At 33.2% G+C, this 23,503-nt stretch overlaps 1 protein-coding gene across 3 annotated transcripts in view; it reads right to left on the reverse strand.

Moving 5' to 3' along the window:
- The window catches only part of CLINT1 (clathrin interactor 1), a 59,831-nt gene that overhangs the window by 14,566 nt on the left and 21,762 nt on the right, over positions 1–23,503 (reverse strand). For all 3 annotated transcript variants that reach the window (XM_061424194.1, XM_061424195.1, XM_061424196.1), the window contains 7 exons: positions 15,187–15,291; positions 14,555–14,651; positions 12,980–13,088; positions 11,870–12,034; positions 8,724–8,901; positions 4,957–5,203; positions 2,778–2,847 (listed from right to left, as the gene is read on the reverse strand). In XM_061424194.1, the coding sequence (XP_061280178.1) occupies positions 2,778–2,847; positions 4,957–5,203; positions 8,724–8,901; positions 11,870–12,034; positions 12,980–13,088; positions 14,555–14,651; positions 15,187–15,291 (971 nt within the window). The remainder of the gene's footprint in view (positions 1–2,777; positions 2,848–4,956; positions 5,204–8,723; positions 8,902–11,869; positions 12,035–12,979; positions 13,089–14,554; positions 14,652–15,186; positions 15,292–23,503) is intronic.

Below are 23,503 nucleotides of genomic sequence, written 5' to 3' on the forward strand. Positions count from 1 at the left end.
CAGGTTAAAATGTATATAAAGTGAAGATTTTGGATTTGATGTATGTTATTCTTATGTATTTTTTTAACTTAAAATCAAAACATATTGCAAGCCTTGTAAAGTCTTTCTATTTTCTCTTCAACCTCATTAATTGTACTAGAAATAACTTATAGAATAGTATGTTAATCAAGACCTAAATTCATTAATTACAAAAGGGACAAAGGAGACAACGTAAACTTTTAGGACAAGATATACTAAAAAATGAAACAGAATGACTCTTGGCATTATATTTGTAACTGGCTTATTTTTTAAATATAGCAAATATACTATACATAAAAGTCATCAAAATATTATTTGAGTACAGATCTTAAAAGAACATCACCAGAGTGGGATATTTATCAAGACAGTCGCAAATAAATCTTGATAAATGGGTTTCATATGTCTATTTTTAAACTTGGTTGATATTCCACAATGATTTTACCACATATACTTCTAAAGATGCTAACAAGAAGGATGTAACAACACGTAAAAAAAGAAAATCCATTTTCTCCAAGGAGACATTTTTCTGGTGAGTGGTACAGAAGTCATATCTGCTTAGGTTTACAGTTCATGCCCATATTACTTGCATGATGGCACCATTATAAACACAGGCACATCTGGTAAATGACACCCAAATGGCATACCAAACAGCAATGCTAGTATGGTAGATTCTTTAAGACTTTCTCACATACAGGTGCTATAGATTTAAAATACAATTTTTTTTCCACTGCTGAATTCAATTTAAAATGTATTATTACTAAAAATATTTAAATAGAAATTCATGGTAATGAAATTCATCTTACTGATTGGAGGGGGTTCTGCACAAACTGGTTAAACAAACTGTTTCAAATAGGAGAGAACTTTAAAAAATAATTAGGTTGTCAACCCACTATCAGATGGTTTTTAGAAAATATTAAAATAAAAAATTAAGACAAGAAGTATTTCGGATTTCATTCAGACTTTGTCTCAATTACTGTATTAATATTAACTACTACTTCTATTTAATTAGTCAATCTACTATTAGCACTGGAAAAGAAAAATCACTCAAAGGTTTCTTGCCAAGTAAAGGAAGCATGTTGGATTTAGTAATTCTCTCTATTCAAAGCAATCCTGATAACACCAAGGAAAAGCTGGATTCACGCATCTGACCTTCCTAGTTAATTCTTTTCTGATTGCTCCATTAAAACTTTCCACAGATGCATGAAAGGGGCTCTTAAATATTTCATATCAGGAAGTCCAAAATAGTTGATATTCTGTAACACTAAGTCTCTACTATATGATTACATGCTAACTACCAGTTAATACTACAGTTAAAATCTTCAGCATACAAAAAGACAGCACATAAATTGTTAAACAACTAATGTGGTTGTTTGTAACTTTGGGCATGACAGTTCAATAGAGTTTAAAGAATAATTTTAGGAACAGTTATAGTTACAGAAAAAGAGAGACTGGAAATTGAAGAATCTCAGACATTGGTTTGAACCAGACACCCTAGTAAGTTAACACCCAATCTAAGAATTAATTTTATGGTAATAGGTAAGGAGCGGGAGAAAATAATCCCACTGTAAATTATTAAATTAATCACATGTACTAAACTATCAGTGAGAAATAATTTTCACCATAAACATCCACTTAAACTCTAATGTAAATTTTAAAATAATTAAGTTTTGAAAAATCATTACACACAACTACAAACAATAGATTTACTTTGACATTTCTATGCCTATCTTGCCAGTTATATTTTAATGTGAAATGGACTTTAAACAAAGATTTATTAAGCTACTTTGACTTGTAGTAGTTTATTATGACCCCACAATCCTCAAATGCAACCCTAAAAATACCAATTTTCTTGAAAACAACTTATAGGGGATTAATTAAAAAAAAATCTACCACATATTAGAAATCAAATTGAAGAAATCATTGAACTTCTCTGTGAGAAAATCATGGTGAATGGACTATTATTCTTTTGATATAGCCCTCTTAAAATATGTAAGGTAGATAGTCACACACTTTCACAGAATGCCCTTTTCCTCTGTATATGTGTAACTATTTGTGCCCTTTACTAAGCATTATATCAATACCTTAAGCACCCAGGCCAGTGTCTGGTTCAATAAATGTTTACTGAATAAATGAATGAAAAGTGTAAATGAACTCTGCTGCTGCTGCTAAGTCACTTCAGTCGTGTCCGACTCTGTATGACCCCATAGACGGCAGCCCACCAGGCTCCCCTGTCCCTGGGATTCTCCAGGCAATAACACTGGAGTGGGTTGCCATTTCCTTCTCCAATGCATGAAAGTGAAAAGTGAAAGTGAAGTCATTCAGTCATGTCCAACTCTTGGCGACCCCATGGACTGCAGCCTACGAGGCTCCTCCGTCCATGGGATTTTCCAGGCAAGAGTACTGGAGTGGGGTGCCATTGCCTTCTCCGAAATGAACTCTAGGCATGGCTAATTTCAGAATATGAAAAGACAGTGAAATGAGAAGAGCAGTATATTTCACTTATAGAGAAAGTAAAGGGACCCCAAATACTCAGTTCTAAGGAAATTGAGAGATTACTGAATTATCAAATACTTAAGTACTCGTTTTCCTTATTTTAGGCAATTAAATATTTCCTCCTAAATAACGCTTAAGGCTCATTAATTTCACTTTAAAAATAAATCTACTGTAAGAAAAATTTTTTAGAAATTTTCATTCCATCTCTTATTTGCCATTAAAAAAAATTACTCTGAAACCAACCAAAAGCCAATGTCGAAGCTTACCTGTTGACTGGCTGGTGCCGTCAAACAGATCGACAAGGTCACCAGATGACTTGCTGCTAGGCACTGAAGTCTGGAAACACACACAGAACTAATAAACTTAGGAAACAAATTTCTACCACTTAAAAAAAAAAATCTGCTCTACTCATCTCTAATTCTCAACTTAGACACAAAAACCTGTAATTATCTGAATAAAGGCAGATTTCCTTTTCTGAAAAAAGAAAAGTGAACTTGAATCCCTTTAAAGAGATATTTTTAAGTAATTATATTCCTAACTTATCCACACTCCTCTTTCCCCTAACTCCTTTCTTTTCGGAAATCAGATGAGTTTGGCATGTCCACTACTCCTGGATTACTTTCTCAATTCTTTTCTTACTGTATTTCACTATGAGAAAACATACCTTCCAGATCCCACTCAAATATTAACGCAGAATCATTTGAGAAGCACACACACACACACTTTATACGCATATATACATATACACATATATACACAATATGCTGAATCGTAATTACCCAGGGTGGGATCCTGGTCTGTAAAGTCTTACAAAGCTCCCTTGGTAATTTCAATGTGTAAGAAGGTCTGAGATCTACTGGACTGGAGGCCAAGATCCCATCCAGCTCTACAATTTTATGATTCTGTGAAGTTTAGCAACACTTTGTATATCATATTTGTCAGTATAATTCTATATTGGTTTGATATACTGTGACATATGTTTTATATTTAGTTTCCAAACTGTGGGGCTAGAGTTGTAATTTCTTTCTTCTCCATAGTCCTAAACACTCTAATACATAGGTCCAATATTTTCAATGTAAACACACTAAATTAGAACAAAAGTGCTAGCAGTAGGGAAATACTGTAAATAGTAGGCATATTAATTTGAGGTTCGAAGATTAAAACACTGTATACTGTGGTTCAAAAAGGCCTTGAGATTGAAAGATATCTGAAGTGGTTGAGTAACTTTTCAAGAACTTCGAGTTCAAGACATCTGTTCAGCAGTAAAAGAAAGTCAAAAAGCGTATATACTACAAATATAAAATATTTTTGGTGTGACATACATTCAGGCTGTACTACAAATTAATATTTAAAATCTTTTTAGATGAAAAAAGTTTGTTTATTGTTTTAAAAAAATATACAGATTGAATGATTTTCCTCATGCAACCTTAAATGAATTCTCCATATGACAACCATCGTGTATTTGGGTTTTAATTATGACTACCAAATCTTACAGAGTCATCAGTAAACTAACTGTATCTACAGCAGGGGAAAGCTAACACACAAAGAAATAACAGCGCCATTTCCCCATTTTAACTGCAACTAAAGTTGAGTTATAATTTTGAATTTTGAGGTTTTCATCAAATCTATAAAGAGGACAATATGAGTGAAACACCAGAAAATATTTGGGAAAAGTTGACACAGTTCTTGCCACTAAGTAGGACTAGCTTTATTTTTAGAGTCACCTGCAATTCACAGAATACACTAGCAAAATATTTTCTGTAGGCTACATTTGATGAGCAGGTACAAACTGTGAGAACACTAGTAGGGGTACAGTAACAAAACAACTCTTTAGCCTTTTGGGGTAAACCTCCCTCTGGCAGATTTCTGCCCAAAAGACTAGCTTGCAGTCAGGTATCTGGCAGCTAGTCAGGTATCTGGCAAGTGGATTTCATTTCTTTGGTGGAAAACAAAATGATGATGGTACATGAAGTAATGCTGCCACTAATCAATACTGACCACAAGGCAAATTAACCTCCCATCACAGGCACCATCCCTGTATTAAACAAGACCATTTCCCCTATATATTAACTTGTCATATATATACATTATCATTGCTTACAACTTCCAAACACTACCATATTTTCCTTAATGAATCTGGCACTTCATACAGTGGTAGTGTCTAGTACGAAATAAAGGCACTACATTCTGATTCACAACTTTTCCCAAATGAACCAAGAGTGTCATTACTATTTCCACAGAAAGTGCACAGATAATCATTCAGCAACTGGACAGGTTTCTTCCTCCAAAGAGATTTCTTATTATTAATGACTGAGTAATATATGCCAGATGATCTATAATTAATAAGATTACCTAGAAATGCCTGAGACTACTAATGCAATAAATCTAAAAGTAATTTTTTAAGACTAAAATTCTGTATAATGTGTAAACTTGTGCCATTCGCACCTTAAGTGAAGACTGAGGTGTATGAGTTGAAGCATTCTGATCTGGACTTGCTTTGTCCCCCGTGTAATGTGCTGCTGCGCCAAGATCAATGGTTTTGGAAGGATTTGCTGTGCGCTTGTGTCTTGTGGTGGTGGTCTCTGTGGCCTGTGTGATATGGATATGCTTTGTCGTCACAGTCTCCTCTTCATCTTTGAATTCACCTTTGGGAGATCTGCCTCTTCTTGCTTTCTTTTCCTCATCACTGTCACTAAAAGATATTAAAAATGAAGGAAAATAATAAGACAAGAGATTATTTTTAAATGGAGCCTTCAGTGATTTGAGGTAAAGAATTTCAAATGCAGTCACTCCAAAATTCTGTACTTTGACTTACTTGACAGTGATCAAGACAATGTTATCTAAGCTATCTGAATATGATATCTGTGCCCTGGGGAGGGGAAGTGGGAATCCATCAAATTCCCCAGGTAAGACTAAAACACTGCTACAAAAAAGCATTTACATAAATGTGTACAAATAAAAAGGCCTGAAATAATTCAGGTGCTTATTTATAATAGATTTAAAGTTCAATTAAAAAATAAATTAGCTGTATATTATCATATCAGAATCAACTAATGAGACCCTGGGAGCTCAAACAACTGCAAGTTACATTTTTTTGAAATGGATTTTGTGCAACAACTACAGTTTCATTTATATAACATAATTCTGTCAGTGACTCCCATATACTAAGCAAATATATAATTATAATTTCAATGGATATCTTCTAAATATCATCCTATCTGAATTCAAATGATTAAACTCTCATCTGTAAATGCAGAAACAGGAGATAATGCACTTTACAACAACTGTGCTCTAATTTACTATATATAGAATCAGGAGATCAAACTTTTACAAAACTATGGAAACTGTTCTACAGAAAATTTAAATGTATTTTAAATGTTTTGAAATAATTCTTTTTTGGGCATATTAAAAAAAAACTTATTTTCCTTAACAGTGTGAAAGTAAAAAAATAAAATAAAAATGCAGAATGAGTAAAAAATGCATATTTCATATGCCACGAATTAAAAATGTCAGCAATAATGTATTCTCCAGTAATGATGTATTGAGGTGTTTTTTTCTGGTGCAAGTAAGACAGAGAAATTACCTGAAATATGTTCCATTACCTTTATTTCTTAATTTTAGAGTAGGTGGTTTAAATTATAAATATTCTGAAATAAAATACTTAAAATTCTCCTTAAAATTATGAGTATTATTACTGATGCAAATTAACTAAGACTAAAGCAATTTCTACTTAAATATAAATCAATTTGGAGCCTGTATAAATCAAGAATCAAGAAGAATGACTTCCCACACTGAGTAAAGGGGTTAAATGTATTTTTATCTACAAGCATTTTAAGGAATCTACTAGTTCTGATTAAGTATTCAAAAGCCCTTGTCACTACCTTCTTAGCAACAAATAACCTGAAGATTCCCATCATCAGTCCTGTATCTAAAACTGAAATTTCTTACCTTTCTCATGTTCAATTTGATTCCAGAGCAAGATAACTTCTTTACAAGTTGAGAACAGAAACCTGACTAGCACACAATGAAATGGAAGCTTCATATATGATCAGTGTTCAAGAATTTCTAAATATAATGATGAATGAAAAGTCTGAAATTCTGATAACATGCCAAAGAGGTCCCATGCAACTTTGTCTAAAAATCCATTCTTCTCTCACAAATACTCCAAGATATAAAGTCCCTAGCGTGCTCTTTAGTAACTAAAACAAACAACACACACTGAATTTTCACTCTTTTAAATCTGAATACTCTATTTAAAAGATTTAGGAACTCTTAACAGATCCTGTCTTAGAGGCAAATGTAGGGGAAAAAAAAATCAAGGGAGAAACAGGAAGAAAAAAAAAGAACAGGAAGACAAAAACAAAGAAAAATTGAGTATGGAGGGCAAAGAGAAAGTAATAGAACAAGAAGGTACATAGTTAGATCTCTAACCAGCCTACCTACCTGACTGCCATACTTCTTCAGGATATAACAAGAGAAAATGTGGCCATTATGTTTTCTAAATCAAACCAAAAATGTAAATGCTAGGGCCACAAGAACACTAATGAGGGAAAAATACCACAGAGTATTTGAAGTAGGCATCATTTTCCAAAGTTCAACTATTTATTATTACTATATGCATATACTTTCAGTATAAAAGAGCTAGAAATCTAGTTGTAAAATATATTCAAACTATTAAAAATAAATTCTGGTTCTTCAAAGACCATATTCCATAAATAGACAGGAATTCCATAGATGAACCTTAATAGTTTCAAAATTGTATTTTTATTTCTTTTCCATGACCCCTAATCTGAACTGTCAAAGAGTTTTTTAATAAGAGAAAAAGAGATGGTACTTAAGTTAGATGAACTCACTTGAAGTTGTGGTTGCATCTCTGTGTAACTATAGGCAAGTTCCACACAGATGATTGGGCCTTAGGTTTTACTTCCAAAAATTAAGGGTAAAATCCTTGCTCTAGACTACCTACTAGCAATATGGTGAGACACAAATGACAAAAATCTTATAAAATTTGCTTTGCAGATTAAATGCTATATATTTTACCCTCTTAACTGGCAGAAAGACTAATTAATAGCTATACTGATAGGTAAGAACAAAAAGTGAATGCTAAAAAGTTCCAAGACCTATTCTATGTGAAACTAAATACAAATACCCCATCATCAGAAAATAAAATCTACAAAAATACAGGTGATGTGAAAATATTTTAGCTCAAAAATCAATCTGGATTTTTTTTTTTTTCTGGTATACAGTGACACAGAACTAAATGAAATGTCGCAGAAAGAATTAAATTTCAACCCCCTTAACTTCTGTTTTAAACCTAATATACTAAACTTCATTATCCCTCAGCAATACCTTAGGTCCCTGGATCATCAGATGCTCAAGTACAAAATAAACCATCAAAGTTCTTACTGGAAAAAAAAAATCCAATTAAACAGCCTGAATAAAAACATATAGGAAATGTGATCAAATTTAGAAATAAATGGACACAGACAAGGAAAATGTGCCAATACTAAGTGCAAACAATGTCTGATCTACCATCTTATAAACAGCTATACTGTATATATTATGTATGTATGTGTATATATATATATATATACACACACTATATGCATAAATCAGCATATACAGAAACTGGAACAATACAGAGAAAATCTGCACTCCCTGGGAACTGCCTGGTCATCCAGTGGTTAGGACTCGGCACTTTCACTGCCATGGCCTGGGTTCAATCCTTGGTTGGGGAGCCAGATTAGTATGTCCCTATGCAAGGACAACAGTTCATAGACTATTCTATATTTTCACACAAGCACTTTTAGGGGAGTGAAACCACTCTGTGTGGTTCTGTAATGGTGGACACTATGCATCTGTCAACTGTACAACACAGTGAACCCTAATGCAAACTGAAAAGTTTAGTTAACAATACTGGTTATCAATTGTTAATAAATGTACACATGAATGCAAGATGTCAGTAACAGGAGAAAGTGTGTGTGTGAGCACACGCTTGTACTCAGAGAGGTGGGGTTATGTGGCAGCTCCCTGTACTTTAGGCACAATTTTTCTATAAAACTAAAAATGCTCTAAAAAATAAAATCCATTAAATAAACAAACAATAAAAGCTGAATTTCAGATAATGCCAACACTCAAACAAAAAAACCCAAGACCCAACTGCATAAATTTAGTACCCTTTCCGAGAGACCCAGGAGACAAAGTGTTAATACCTGCATCTTTCTGGAGAGTCTTCTCTATCTTTCCTCCGGAACTTGCTGATGGTGTCATCAATTGTGCTTCCAATTTTATCACTCAGTTCACCTAATTTATCACTGAATGGAAAAGCACTCTTGTTTTTATCCCACTCCTCATCCCATTTTGATTTGGGCTCAGGATCGTATCTTTCACCTATATAAAGCATTAAAAAGAAAAGCGATTCTAAGGACATTAAATTCAAAAAGGGTCTATAGTCCTTATTTCTGAAGCTTTTCCTCATAATAAAATAGTTTTCAAAGGAAAACAGAAAGCTCCCACAGTGCTGAATCAACACAATTACAGCAAGGCACAGCATGGAGTGCCAGTCATTAAGTGGCAGGAATGCAGATTCAAAAGCTTTTGTTTATGAAAACTTATACAACCTTAATGCAAAGCACAGCATAGCCAGAAGTTCTTAAGGGCTGTTGAAAGGAGTCAAAGAAAACACAAAAACCAAAACAGGATGTATAAGCAAAAGAGAAATGGAAATCTTTTTGGTTTTATGTGGTTTTGTGGGGTTTTTTGTTTGTTTTGGCCATGAGGCACGTGGGATCTTAGTTCCCTGACCAGGGATGGAACCTGCACTCCTGCAATGGAAGTGCAGAGTCTTAACCACTGGACTGCCTGGGAAGTCCTGAAATCTTTTTATTTTTACAGAAGTCGCTTACTGCATTATATTTCATTCTCATCTCTTAATGGTTTTTCAATTATTAGAAAAGTATCAGGACAGCAACAATCTCTTAAAAGACACAAACTATATAGGAAACACTATTCTGAATGCTACATATCTCAATAGTGTAAAGACTCATAACTGTCATTCTTTACTATCAAACTAGAAAAATAAATGTCTTTCATCACCTGGGAAAGCACCTTTCAATTATTTTAAAGAGAAAATAATATTCTAACTACCAAAAACTATACAGACTAGAATGATGAAATATGCTCAAGTGGTTCAGAATAGTGATGATCTATTCAAACACCAAGTCCAAACATATGCTGGGACTGGCAAAACCTAGGGAGCCTCTGTGTGAATTTGTGAATTGAGTCAGTAGATCATTGGCAGTGGAAAAAAGCCCCCAAATCTGTTTTAGTCCTTGTCCTTGAAGACCTAGAGGAGAGATAGGAATTGCAGGTACTAACTGGAACCTTTTCCATTTCCATGTCCAAACTTAAGAGCCAAGAGTAAAATGTCAGAGAAATCACGTGAGGTTAAAAAGAAGAAAAGACTGAAAACTAAGCAGGGTGCAGAGAAAAAGGAAAGACCGATAGGAAACAGCAAAATAATCAAAAGGTGGATAATTGAGCTTTTATCTTAAAAGTTGGTTAAGAAGTTCGGATGGCATACATGCCCACTGGAGATTGAACAAAACCATTTTGTTGAATTACTAAGTAAAACTACAGAGCAAAATTTTCTGTAAGAGTCTGAGGATTTAAAAATATGTCTACTAAATCTGAAAGTGATCACCAACTTAAAGAGAACATGACAAAATGTTTTCTAAACAAAATTAAAGCCAGGATGGTATTGTAAAAGTGAGTAGCTTTGCAACAATGTATATGTACACTTCAGTAACAATGTGATGAACTAGGCGTTGAAAAAAACAAGTTTATAGGAAAAAATGAAAAAAGCACATGAAAACTAAAGTGATTAGCATGGTAAACATCATACTGAGAAAATGTCAAAGAGACTGCATATTGGCAAGACGTTTTCTAATGTGAAAATGAAAACCATGTAAAATAGTTAAAGTTGACTACTTAAGTCTCTGAATAATACATACAGCATTAAAAACACCGTATAAAAGAAACCAATGCAGGTACACAGGACACTGAATTCTATCTCTAATGCAAATGCTGTAATTAGTTCACTCTGAAGTCTAAAAACTTATTCAACTGTCTAAATGCATCTAATTATATATTGCGCTGATTTAAAAAAGGACTACTAGCAAGTAGAATGAGGAAATAAGTGGCAAATAGCTATTTCTGCTAAAAACCACATTGATCTGCTAAAGCTACCTTGAAAAATCTAAAGAATAGAGTATCTATTGAATACGTGGGTAAAAAATAAAAGACTTCTTACTTCCCTAAACAAGAATTCCAAAACATATTTATGTAATTTAAGAGTAACATTTTTGCCAATTCAAGGACTGACTAGTATGTGATATGAGACATAAAAGGAATTTTTCTGCCATTAGAAACATTAGCCTATTAAGTGCAGTACTTTCTTTAATGGCAAGAAAAGCAGAGGAGCAAAAGAGTGAAGATATTTTATAGATACAAAGTAAGAAATAGAAGATTTTTACATGTTTACAATGAAGAATCATGAGATATCAGTGAAATTCAAATATAAAAAACAGCTATGGTTGTGGGTGGTTAGAGAGTTCCAATATGCAGCTGCTAAGTATACAAAGCATTGGCCAGTCCCTTACACAAAATGGCAAGGGACTGTCAGCATTCACAGAAGACAGAACGAGTCCAAAGGAACATACTGTGAAACAGAGTTCTTACTTTCTGTATCTGTTTCAAGCACCTACCTAGTGACCTATTTTAGGAAAACTATATTATACATTAAAAATAAACATGAGAGATGAATGTTCTAGCTGTCCTTAAATATATTAAGAACATATATCTGACAGGCCTAGATGAAAAACTGTTGGTATCGTTACCTTTTTCTACATCAAATTAACACAGTGCTTAATTAAGGGAGGGAATTAAGGATGGACTAACTTGCAGCTCTATTTTTAGCCAAAAATATAACTAAACTGGTTTCGAATTAGCAGGATGAATCTCCTGATCAAACTTTTTTTAATTGCTCTAAATGATTAAGTTAGAGGAATCCTTTTCTTCTTAGAATGGGAACTCCAAGAGGAAAGGACATATATCTATTTTATTCTTTGTATGTCAACTCAAAGTTTGGTCATTCAATAATGCTTAATGATTAAAATCATATTCTTGAACCACAAAAGTAAAAAAAACAGATTCACAGGATCCAAAGGAAACAAAATGAGTATTACATATGTCTTAGTATCATATATATTCAAAATAGCATTTCTGTCTTCTGTGATTCTTAAAATATACCCAAGAAGCTAAACTGATGTTCAGGTGCTAATCTGTCTTTGATACTCACTGTATCTGAATCCTCCAACACTGTCTGAGGAAACCCCAACATATTTGTCTTTGTTCTTCTTGGCTTTCTTTCGCTCTTCACGAAGCCTGTCATCATCCTGGGCAAATTCAACCAATTCTTTCACCTTCTGGCGAATATTTATACCTTGATCCTTGCCATGCTCATCTGTGAGGATGGTAAGGGAGAAACAAAACCTTAAGAATTCAGTTAATATGTATTAAACCTTTTAACACACACACAAAGACATGAAAATTTCAAAGTAAGAAACCACCTTCAGTATTTTTAAATTAATAAAAAGAGGCAAACTGTGTTACTGAATTTTGTCATTTCCTCATCAAATCCTAAGTCTTGAGATGCAATTCTGGCTTATAAGAGCTTGCAGAAATGAACTAAAAAGGACCACAGATAACGGTGCCATGCAAAATCAATTAAAGATCCACTAAAAAGGATTACTAACAATAATCATACAAAAATGGACTAATATCCAAAAGTGTTATTTTCTCTTTCTATAGTATTTTAACAAAACAAAATCTACATTTTAATGACTGAAAAGCACCTAAATGCCTTCCTCTCCCCAATACAAGTTTGAAAACACGAATTACCAGGATTTAGTATAGCTGAAAAACTGAAATTTTAAAGTGCTTTCAACTGGGGTACACTACAAAATGAAATGTGGTTCATTCTGTATCCTCTTTCACATTCAAAACACACTCTGGCCTTGCTGCCTTTGCACAGTAAATATTATTTGGTGGGAGGAAAAAAACCCCAGCTTCAAACAGATGTGTGTGTTTTGGAGCTCTAACCTTTTCTTCCCATATGATTAAAGCTATTCCTTTATGGACACCACAGGGGACCAGTCTCCAGTGCATATTTTAATATAAACCCGAACACTCATGTTGTGTTGGTTCTGTTGTTATTAGCCAGTCTTTTCTGCAAGTTCTTGTCTTCACTAATTAATACTCTAGGGCCCCACGTCTTGGATTCTGCACTCGTCACACAACCAGCAACAGTCACATTCTAATTAGAGCAGAGAAGCTTCTAAGCTGGTTCAGGTGACTGACAACTCCAACTACTGTTTTAATTTGCTTATAAGGTTTTTCTATTGCTCACCTACAAAGTGGTAATTTTCCAGGGATCGCAAATCATAAATGTGTTCTCTGGCACTTGTAACAACACGCTCTGATCCATTCCTTATGAGGTAAGCTAGGAGCAGCAATGACTGTAAAAATACAAAGCACCAAATGATTTAACGAAATAAATTCTGGTAGAGCTCTGGTAAATAGCTTAAAAAAAATAAAATCTAACAGCAAATAAATAATCTGTATGTGTGTGGGGTGGGGGGAGCGGAGGGGGGGAGGGCATTCTTTACCATACATTAGACTTTAAGTACATTTAAAACCTTGTATTTTCAATTTAGAGTTCCTCTTACACCAAGCATAATAAATAATTATAAACTGTCCACTGGATACATGTGTCAAAAGATTTAAAAAAATTAATCTTTTAGGAAAAAGATGTTAGGAAAAATCTGAATGTATGATATAAATGAACACTAAGCTTTTAGAAAGCTGATTCAGTTTTACTGTTAAAAACATTAAAGAAAATAATTATTGGTAATTATATGACCTCAGAGCACTTTTCCCAGATAAAATTTAACTTGGGAGGTTTGTGATGTGGCTTTTGTTTAAAAAACTTACTGTCAACAAATATGAGAAAAAAACATTAAGAATTTCTTTTTGAGGTGATGAAAAATGTTCTGATTTAGACAGTAGTAACAACGCACAACTTTGTGAATGCACTAAAAAATCACTGAATTATGAATTCTGAACTTTGTTTGGAGCAAACCTCACATAAAGATGATTAGACCTATGAAAATCTAGTTAGGCTGGAGAACTGAGGGACAAAAAACCCTCATCTGAGCAGGAATTTAATCTTTAAAAAAGTAGTTTACTCTAGAATTATTAAAACAAAACCCTCTAATTATAAAAAATTATAGGAATTTAAACTATTTCATCACTACTACTGTACAAGCTAAAGAAATGACAGTAAACGTTTTCAGAAACAAACAACATCAAAAACATGGAACTAAATAAAGCCACTAATTTTTAATGCTGAAAGCCAGAAATGTTATTTTTAAAGCTTCATATATGAATATTATAACAACATTTTGGAAAGCATAAAAAAACCTTCCAAGTAGCAAGAAAATATAGTGGAGGTGGAGGAACCGATTACTATCTTGTTTAGAATTCTACACTATATGATGAGATCAGAATTAAATGAAAGGAATCTAACAGAAGGGTACATATCTGCAAGTTTTAAAATGTTAGAATTTTAATGATTTAGAATTTATTATATTTAAAAATAACACATTTCTGGTGCACAATACTGTAATACTACTGGAAAATTTTTATGTAGAGATGACAAATGATATTAGAGGGTGGTTTTATCTTAAATGCTCAAACACTAAACACAGATACACTATAGATTCATTACTTTTGATATGCACAAATATATGAATAGCTGTTTATGGTGATTAAAAAATACAACTCAAATAGCAAATCAATTTTTTATCTGTTTTAGAATATTCTAGTCTAGGATTCAATGTCCATCATAATCACTTATGTATGTACACTTTAAAATTTCATGTCTTCTACATGTCAAGTAATAAATACAGACTAATACCCATACCTTATAAACTCTTCTCCAATTTTTTTTGTTGTCTTTTAACATTCGTGACCAAAGCATGTTCATAAGTTCTGGAAATTGTTCATACATAAAGGTAGCCCTGAAAAAAGAATAGTTTTCCTCAAGAGTTTGTAGTATGTTGATTTGACAGTAGATGGCAGGCTTGTTCTAAGTTACTGTATTTTCCTAAAGAGCTTTAAAAAATAAGTTTAATTTTTAAAAAATTTAGATATGGTACCTTTAAAATGTCTATTTTATATAGTATCTAGCACATAAATCCCACTAATATCATATTTCATGAGCCCTTCATTCAGTGGCATAGTCAGCCAGATGTTTGTCAGGAAAAAATTTTCCTAGTTTTAAGTCATTTTATATGCATTTGTCAAAATTTTACATAGTTAAGCTACAGAAAGTCTCTAAACTTCATTGAAAAAGAAAAATTTTGTTTACTTTATTGAGCTAATATTTAAGAGGAATGGATCCTCATAAAATTTGCTGCACTGATATCTGAACGATTATATGCAAAATTTATTATTATCTGGCAGTTGAACAGTTTAAAATTGAAAGCAAATTTCACATTTCTGGGTAAAGATAGTTGCATTCTTTCTGCACTGCTGAGTCAAATTATCACTTACTTGGCAATCTCTCCCATGAGTTGCCCAGAAGGTCCCCAAGGATCGTCATTCGTTGCTTCTCGAACCTTAGACTCGATCTCTGAATAATTCATAACCACATTGGTGCTGAAGACAAAAAAAATGCACGCACATACACACAAAGATTAGCATCAAAACTGAGAAACACATGAAAACTTAATAATGACACTACTGGGTGTCCTAATGAGATACCTCTACAGGGTGGGAAAGAAAACATCTTTTGTGCACAAGCTACCCTTAGGACACTATATAACACATTTAAGTTATCTTTAGGAAGATTTTACTATTCCATTAGCCTTCAAGAATATAAATGAGAGATTACATTAGAGCTGGCATAAGTCCAGTAAAAAATGGCTTTAGGTCAAATTAAAAAGGAAATTGAACATGCTAAAGTCTATTATAAAACTAACTTGTCAGTTTGCTGACCAGACCTGGTTTACATTCAGTCTTAGGTCCCCTGTTTACAGAAATTCTTTAAGTTAATGAGCAAAATTATATAGAAGCTGAATGTTATTTATACTGTATTTAAATTAAAACACAATAAAAAATCAAACACTAAAGATGTCTAGAATCACTATGGATTTTAACTGTAATCCTTGCCTTTTTTAATTTACTGTACCACATTCATTTTCTATGTCACTGTAACCCTTACTTTTAATGGCTACATAATATTCCATCAGAGGATTATATGACAATGTATTTAATTTTCACTTAAGACTTCATCAGTGGTCCAAAACATGGGTTCTAGGAGTCAGAGAGATCTGACTACAATTACTTTGTGATCTTTGGCAAAATTATTTTACTTCTCTTACTGTTTCCTTAAACGTAAAAATGGGAATAAGGAGGAATATTATTTACTACCTCAAAGAGTAACATATCAAATGGTATACCACGGTACAGTGTCTAGCTAATATCCCCTATTAGAATTTTAAAATATTAAGTAGTATTTTTATTATAAAGAACTACCATTGAAAAAAGCACCTTACAATTAAGATATGAGATGGCAAAACATCTGGTTGTTAAAAAAGAATTTCTCATGCTTATATGGATTTAAGAATTCAAAGACATTCTGAGGAATAAATACTTTAAGAATGTGACATACTGTAGTAGTGCTCATTTGACATAGAGAGCTCCAATTATTACAGAAAAAATTATTGTATCAGATGCCTGTGAATTTGGTAATTCGTCCACTTAGTTTTAGCAATAGTCAAAAAGTGAGAAATTGCTAACTGTTATGGGCTTCCCTGATGGCTCAGATGGTAAAGAAGCTGCCTGTGATGCAGGAGACCCTAGTTCAAAGACTAGGTTAGGAAGATTCCCCGGAGAAGGGAATGGCTACCAACTCCAGTATTCCTGCCTTGGAGAAACGATTCCCATCACAGAGGGGCCTGGTGGGCTATAGTCCATGGGGTCACAAAGAATCAGACACGACTGAACAACTAAACATGATGTGACAATGACATTAGTTATATCTACCCCACTTTTGTTATATGGTTTTTCAGTTATCAAAAAAGTTCTGTTTTTTAAGTAATGAAGGTTTGTTAATAACTGGCACTCAAATCTCTCACATATAAACTTCAAATTTATTACAAATACTTCAATTAATAAACAGTATTAGTTCAAATCTTAAAGGAACCATTATGCATAAATGACTTGCCAAATCACAAAACTAATCTGGCTTCTAGGTTTACATTCAGTTCTATTAAAGTAGAAAAATGAAATTTATTACTTTCTTTCAAATCTTAGAGAAAGCCACACTGGTTTGATAACATAAATACAAATTATTTCCCTAGCACTAAAATAAATCCATGGTCTCTACTGCCTCTTTAAAATTTAAGACTATTAGTGAATGGACTTTTATAAAAACCCAGTGATCATTCTATTGGCAATTTTATGTATAAATATAGAGAGATAACTTTTTTCCTAATTTTTGCTAACAGTGGAACCAAAAGAAAATCAAGGCAGCCAATGGCATATCTGCAATTTAAGATGCCACGAAATAACATATTTCAAAATGCTTTTGTTTATCTTACTGGTTGAAGAATGCATGCGTTAGGCAGTTAATAGTGTCAAAATGCAGCATGGGAATGAACAATAGCAATTAGGATTATAATTCATCCAAGCATTTCATGACCAAGAAAGCACTTGAAATTGTTTGCACTGTTTAATTTGTTGAAGAACGAGATGAAAAGAGTTAATCTCTAGTCCATGTACATGAAATATTTTTACAAGAGCCTTCATAAATGCTGCAGCTTTCAGAACACTACTTTCCTTGTTCAAGTTACAAAAGCCCATGGGTCAAATGAGAAAGGTCCTGTTTCCCTAACCCTTCACAAGATCCTTAACTGAAGGCCTGTGTGTTTGAGCCCTGTGTGTTTAAGAGGAAGAGGTGGCAGAGAGCCAATATCTTAAGAATCTCCTATTTCCTTGGTTGAAAAACAATGGGAACTATGTAAAAGGACAACTTGCCATTAGAACATACTCACAGTATAAAATGGCAACAATATGGAAAAATACAGCAACAACAGTAACAAAAAGTAACCAAGTTAGAAAACTCCATGAAAAGTATCAGGCTCTGTTTTGAAACCATTTTCCAATGAAAGCATTGCTTTCCAGAAACTGAAACCACTCAGGATAAGAATCTAATGAAGAATTCCAAAATGAAGTATTTTAAAGCTACACTTAATTCAGGAACAAATGTAAACTAAAACAAAACAACACTGTATAGTTTGGCCTTATTCCAGGTTACTTAAAAATAATTATTTCTTAAAAGGTAAAAATAGCATTTTGATCCTTCCCGTCCCATGTTTTCTATTGCCCCCAATCCACACCCTGCCCGTAATTCTAGCGACCTTTTTAAGAAAGGAAAAAAAGTCCCCGCTTTCCCTCATAAACGAAAAGCTAAAAAAAAAAAAAAAAAAAAAAAATCATGTCCAGATGTGAAAGGAAAACACAGCTAGCTTAATTCCTAAAACCTATGACTGACATAAATGTTTTAAGAATGGGTAATTCAGACACTAGAGGGGGATCTCTCATCAGTTTTTTAAAACACAGAGAAATCAAACAAAGGTTGAGGATCCGCTCTGCAAACAAAATTACAGGAAATTACCAGGGAATGACCAGAGTGAAGAACATTAAGAAGCTGCTCATGTGCTGAAGATTTTTACCTTAAAGCAATACAGAACTACTGCTTTTTATAAGGATAAAACCCACAATTGAAATCAAACCACTTACACACTTTCACATTTGCTCCTTATAACATCCCAGCAATAGGATACAAGACTGACTACCAGTCCCCAAGAGGAATACTTAACTCTGAACAACCCAGCACTACACCCAATCACTGGATTTTCAATTCGAACTTCTAAAAGTTACACCCTCAAGTTCTCTACATACGCTTCTATGGCTATATGAACACAGTCAATATTCATTCAATTACTCAATTTGTAAATAATTAGTGTTCATTTTGGTCCTCCTCTTTATTCCCCATTTTCTGCTTATTTCACTGGTCACTACTGATAAAATACCACATTATTTTACTTGGTAATAGTTTTGGTCCAGGGTTTAGAGGCAAAATTGGTTCAAAGTAAAAGCTAAAATGGAGTTTTGACCTACAGATGGTCAATGATTCTTCTAATGTCCTTAAAGAAGAAACAGTAAAATAACAGACAAGAAAAAACTTAGTCTTATGGTATTTTTTTCCTGCCAAAAATTCAAGAATATTCTTTGCTAAAACAAAACTACAAACCAAGAGAAAAGGTAAAGTATAGGTATAATCCAGTCCTAACTGCTAACAAAGGATAATGAAAATTGAAATTGATTTAGTAAAAAGTCTTTTTCCTAGCCTGCTTAATTTTACATTAAAAAAAATAAAATCAAATGGGTCCATATTTTTAATAGATTCTACTGTTTGTTTCAAAGTTATTATAAAGACTATTCATTCTGAATTCAGGAGAAAATATTTAGCAGTATTTTCTATTAGACGGTTTTCAATTTGTGTTTTTTCATACGAACATCCACACTTACATATACGAGAGAGTCAGAAAAACAGAGGCAGAGACGAGACAAACACAGCATTCAAAGTAATGGTTTTAAATAATGTTTTTTTTTTCCTTCAAACTATTTTCTTTTTCCTGTATTTTCCAAAATTTCCCCCATGAATATTATATTGTAACAAAGAGGAAAGTATTAAAATGCCATTAAGAATACAAATGAGTACTATATCATCATTAGCAACATTTTAACTATTAATAGGCAAATAAGCATCATGGTATATCAAATGAGTATTATTTGTACTTCCAATGTCCAACTGAGCGACTGAACTGAACTCAACTCAACTGAATGTCTTATTATTATCAGACTAATAATTGCAGCAAACTAGTAACTACACATATGTATGTACACATACTAAAATATGTATACCAAATGCTACCTGTGTAAAACCACAGGGATCAACTTAGGTACCTAATATTGAAATTAACTTGCTTAAAAAAACACTGTATTAGAGAAGAATGATTCTAGACATTAAAATCTATATTTAAAAGTGACCTCTCAATCTTAATGCCACAGATTTCAGAATATACTTTTATGATATAGGTAAAATTATAATGCTCCCTCTAAAATCCTAATCTTTTAAAAACTTATTAAAAACAATAACATACTCTTAAAATAAACACTGAAAAAAGACAGTTTTCTCAGGTAACAAGTTACTTAAGCCAGGAAAATCTGTTCCTTTTTAAAAATGTTTCTAACCAAAATAGCAGGGAAATAATTTTAAGAATACCTGCTCTAAAAGCTAGATAATGGACCATGTGACATTCATTTTTCATCAGGGGATGATGGTCTTCACCACATTATCCTTGCTTGCAAGCTGAACAATTATAGGTTCAATACTCGTATTTTAAAACCAAGTTAGATGTTACTACAGTTCTGTGAATGGTATCAAATGTATGGTCAATAACCAAGAAGTCTAGTACTCCTAAATTTGACAAATACATATCTCTCATTTTTATCAAAAAATCTTAATGTATAGAAATAGGGAGGGGAGGTGGGAAAATTGGTTCATCTACTTGGCTGGGTATTTGCTACCCATTTAAAAAAAAAAAAAAAAAGCCCTTTCTGGATCTGAAAATGAAACACAAAGCAATGAGTAATGTCCTAACACAAGTAATGATTCAGTACAGGAATTAATGCTGCTAAAGCCGATATTATCATGTTTGATTACATAGCATCTTAGTTATAAAATAGCTACAATGCTAAAACAAAGAAAAAAACTACAGTACTCCCTCCATAAGAAAACTGGTAAGTTAACTACTGAAAAGTACAGAAGTAACAAAATAACAAACCCAATGCTTGCCACTTTCTCTTCAGCCTGCCATTACTAGCAAAAGTCCCTCTACCAAAAAATAATTCAAAAATTTGAGAGAGGAGGAAGGGAAAAATATTTAATAGCATCTCCTTAGTAGAGAAGTTTAAATAAACTTACACTCAGGATGAAAAGACTAGTAAACAGCAATAGATGTTAGGATTTTGAATTTTAATTAAATGTAGCCCATTTCCTATTATGCCATAATGCTGCAGAATCAGAGAATTAATAATATCACCTAAGCTAAAAGTCTACTAGTTAATATAGTTAATATGTAGGATGACATCACAAGTTATGCTACAAAAAGAACTAAATGCTGAATTAATATTTTAAAAAATATATTCTTGGTCATGGAAATTACATTTCCTTTGGTTTTACTAAAATTAAATACAAACTAACCAGTTAAAAAGGAGGAAACCAATGTACCCCTCTCTTAAACATACATATTCTTAAAAGCAATGTAAAGAAAACATCAGTTTAAATAGGAAATAACTGAGACTGAAAACATCTAAAATCTGAGGCTCTCTTAACCATGCTCCTGCAGTAACAAGATTTCAGAAAAGACTAACCAAGCTACTTAAAAAAAATGACCTTATATCAATCCACTTCCACTTATAAATATGTACTGACAGTATGCTCATGTGCATATTATTTATGATCACTTATTTACACAGAGGACTGTGCTGATTATGTACCTTCTGTTTTCCTTTTCACTTTTCAAGAGAAGAACATTAAAATGCTAAAATATTTAACCTGCTACTTTTAAAAATAATCAAGAATAACAGGCACTGAAATATTGTATCTTATTCTTTAGCTCTCACAGTCAAGAAACATTAAAACCAAATAAATATTAAATAGCAATTTATCAGGTTTTATTGAGGGAGGGAGTCCCATAATCATTTTTAAAGCTTCTAACTTTTAAAATAATTCTGGATACTTAAAGATCAAGTTATGAAGATCATACTATAGCCAGATACTGAATACATTTGAAAAATACGGCACAGGCAGAAAAACTAAATCCAAAACTCAAGCAGCCTGCCTATATGACATTAAAACCACAGAAAATGTATTAATGTTCAAAAACACCATATTAATTATTCTCTTTCCACATAGTAGTAGGTAATAGAAAAGTTGTTGTTCAGCCGCTCAGTCGTGTTGCGAGCCCATGGACTGCAGCATGCCAGGCTTCCTTGTCCTTCACTATCTCCCACAGCTTGCTCAAACTCATGTCCATCAAGTCGGTGATGCCATCCAACCATCTCATGCTGTCTTCTCCTTCTCCTCCCACCTTCAATCTTTCTCGGAATCAGGGTCTTTTCCAATGAGTCAGTTCTTCACATCAGGTGGCCAAAGGATTGGAGTTTCAGCTTCAACATCAGTCCCTCCAATGAACATTCAGGATTGATTTCCTGTAGGACTTACTGGTTTGATCTTGCAGTCCAGGGGACTCTCAAGACCACAGTTCAAAAGCATCAATTCTTTGATGCTCAGCCTTCTTTATGGCCCAACTCTTACATCCATACATGATTACTGGAAAAACCATAGCTTTGACTAGACAGACCTTTGTTGGCAAAGCAGTATCTCTGGCTTTTTAAAATGCTGTCTAGGTTTTTCATAGCTGTTTTTCCAAGGAGCAAGCATCTTTTAATTTCATGGCTGCAGTCACCATCTGCAGTGATTTTGGAGCCCGAGAAAATAAAGTTTCCATCATTTCCCCATCTAATTGCCATGAAGTGATGGGGCCGGATGCCATCATCTTCGTTTTTTGAATACTGAGTTTTAACAGAAAAGTACCCCTGATATACTTTTAAAAATTCTAATTGTTTTAAGTTGTAAGAAAATTAAGGACTATATACTCTTTTTTAATCAAAAGCTATTATCACATCAATCCTACTACCAAATTCTTTGATGCATACTGAGTGATGCTGGCCTTCAATTTCAATAACAGTTCAGACCAGTACTATTATGGGGTTGGAAAACTGAAGTATAGAATTTTAATCACCTGTGGTGTTTTCCTATTACTGAACACTGTTGACAGATACAGCTCAATATTCTTACAATCTTAACTCAAAATTTTACACTGCATTTGTACTAAGTACAGATAAAGTGGAAGGATAAATTCTACAAAACTATTTTCTATAGAAATATTTTTCATTGCAGTGGCATGGTGGGGCGAGGGGGGAGGGCAGGGAGTAGAATGAACAGAGAACAAATGAAGCATTACTTTGAAGGTAGAAGAAGCTATAAGAATAAACCCCTAACACTGTTGAAAGATAAACTGAAGACCTTTGTGTATAAAAATGCAGACTCTTGACAATCTCCCAAATTCAATCAAGAATTAAAGTATCCTCTGCATATTATATTTCCTCAATACAAGATAACCAATATTTAAATTAACCAAATTATATTTCTTAGGTAAGCAACTTTTGCATGGCAGAACATGTTCCATAAATTTCTTCTACTGATTCCATATAGATTTGATTGTGTCATCAATCCAAGGTACCACCAAACCCAATGCGTTCCTCTTTAAATATGTATAAAACTTCTATTTTCTGTCTGTGAATTTTATAAGGCTCTGCCACATTCAATACCAATACTAAACACAGGCTTTCTGTGAATTGTTTTTCACAAAAAAGCTAAGGTGTTACCACAGCCTGAGAGTTGGAACACAACAAAGCTCAGCTCCAAGATGGATACCAGTGACTGACTTAGCTAAGTGACTAGTTTCCACACATGCAAGTCAGATTTGGATCATAATAAAATTAAACATTATTTCCTGTTAACAAATCCTCTTTAAGAAGAGTTTAAAACTCAAAACTCTGAACAGAAAAATCTATCAAGACTCTACTGTATTTTAGAAAGAACGGTTACAACAGTAGGAAATGTAATGCAAAAAAATTAATCTAAGAACTTTTATCAGTAACTGACACTAAC

Source organism: Bos javanicus, chromosome 7 (genome assembly GCF_032452875.1).
Source record: "Bos javanicus breed banteng chromosome 7, ARS-OSU_banteng_1.0, whole genome shotgun sequence".
Classification (NCBI taxonomy): Eukaryota; Metazoa; Chordata; class Mammalia; order Artiodactyla; family Bovidae; genus Bos; species Bos javanicus.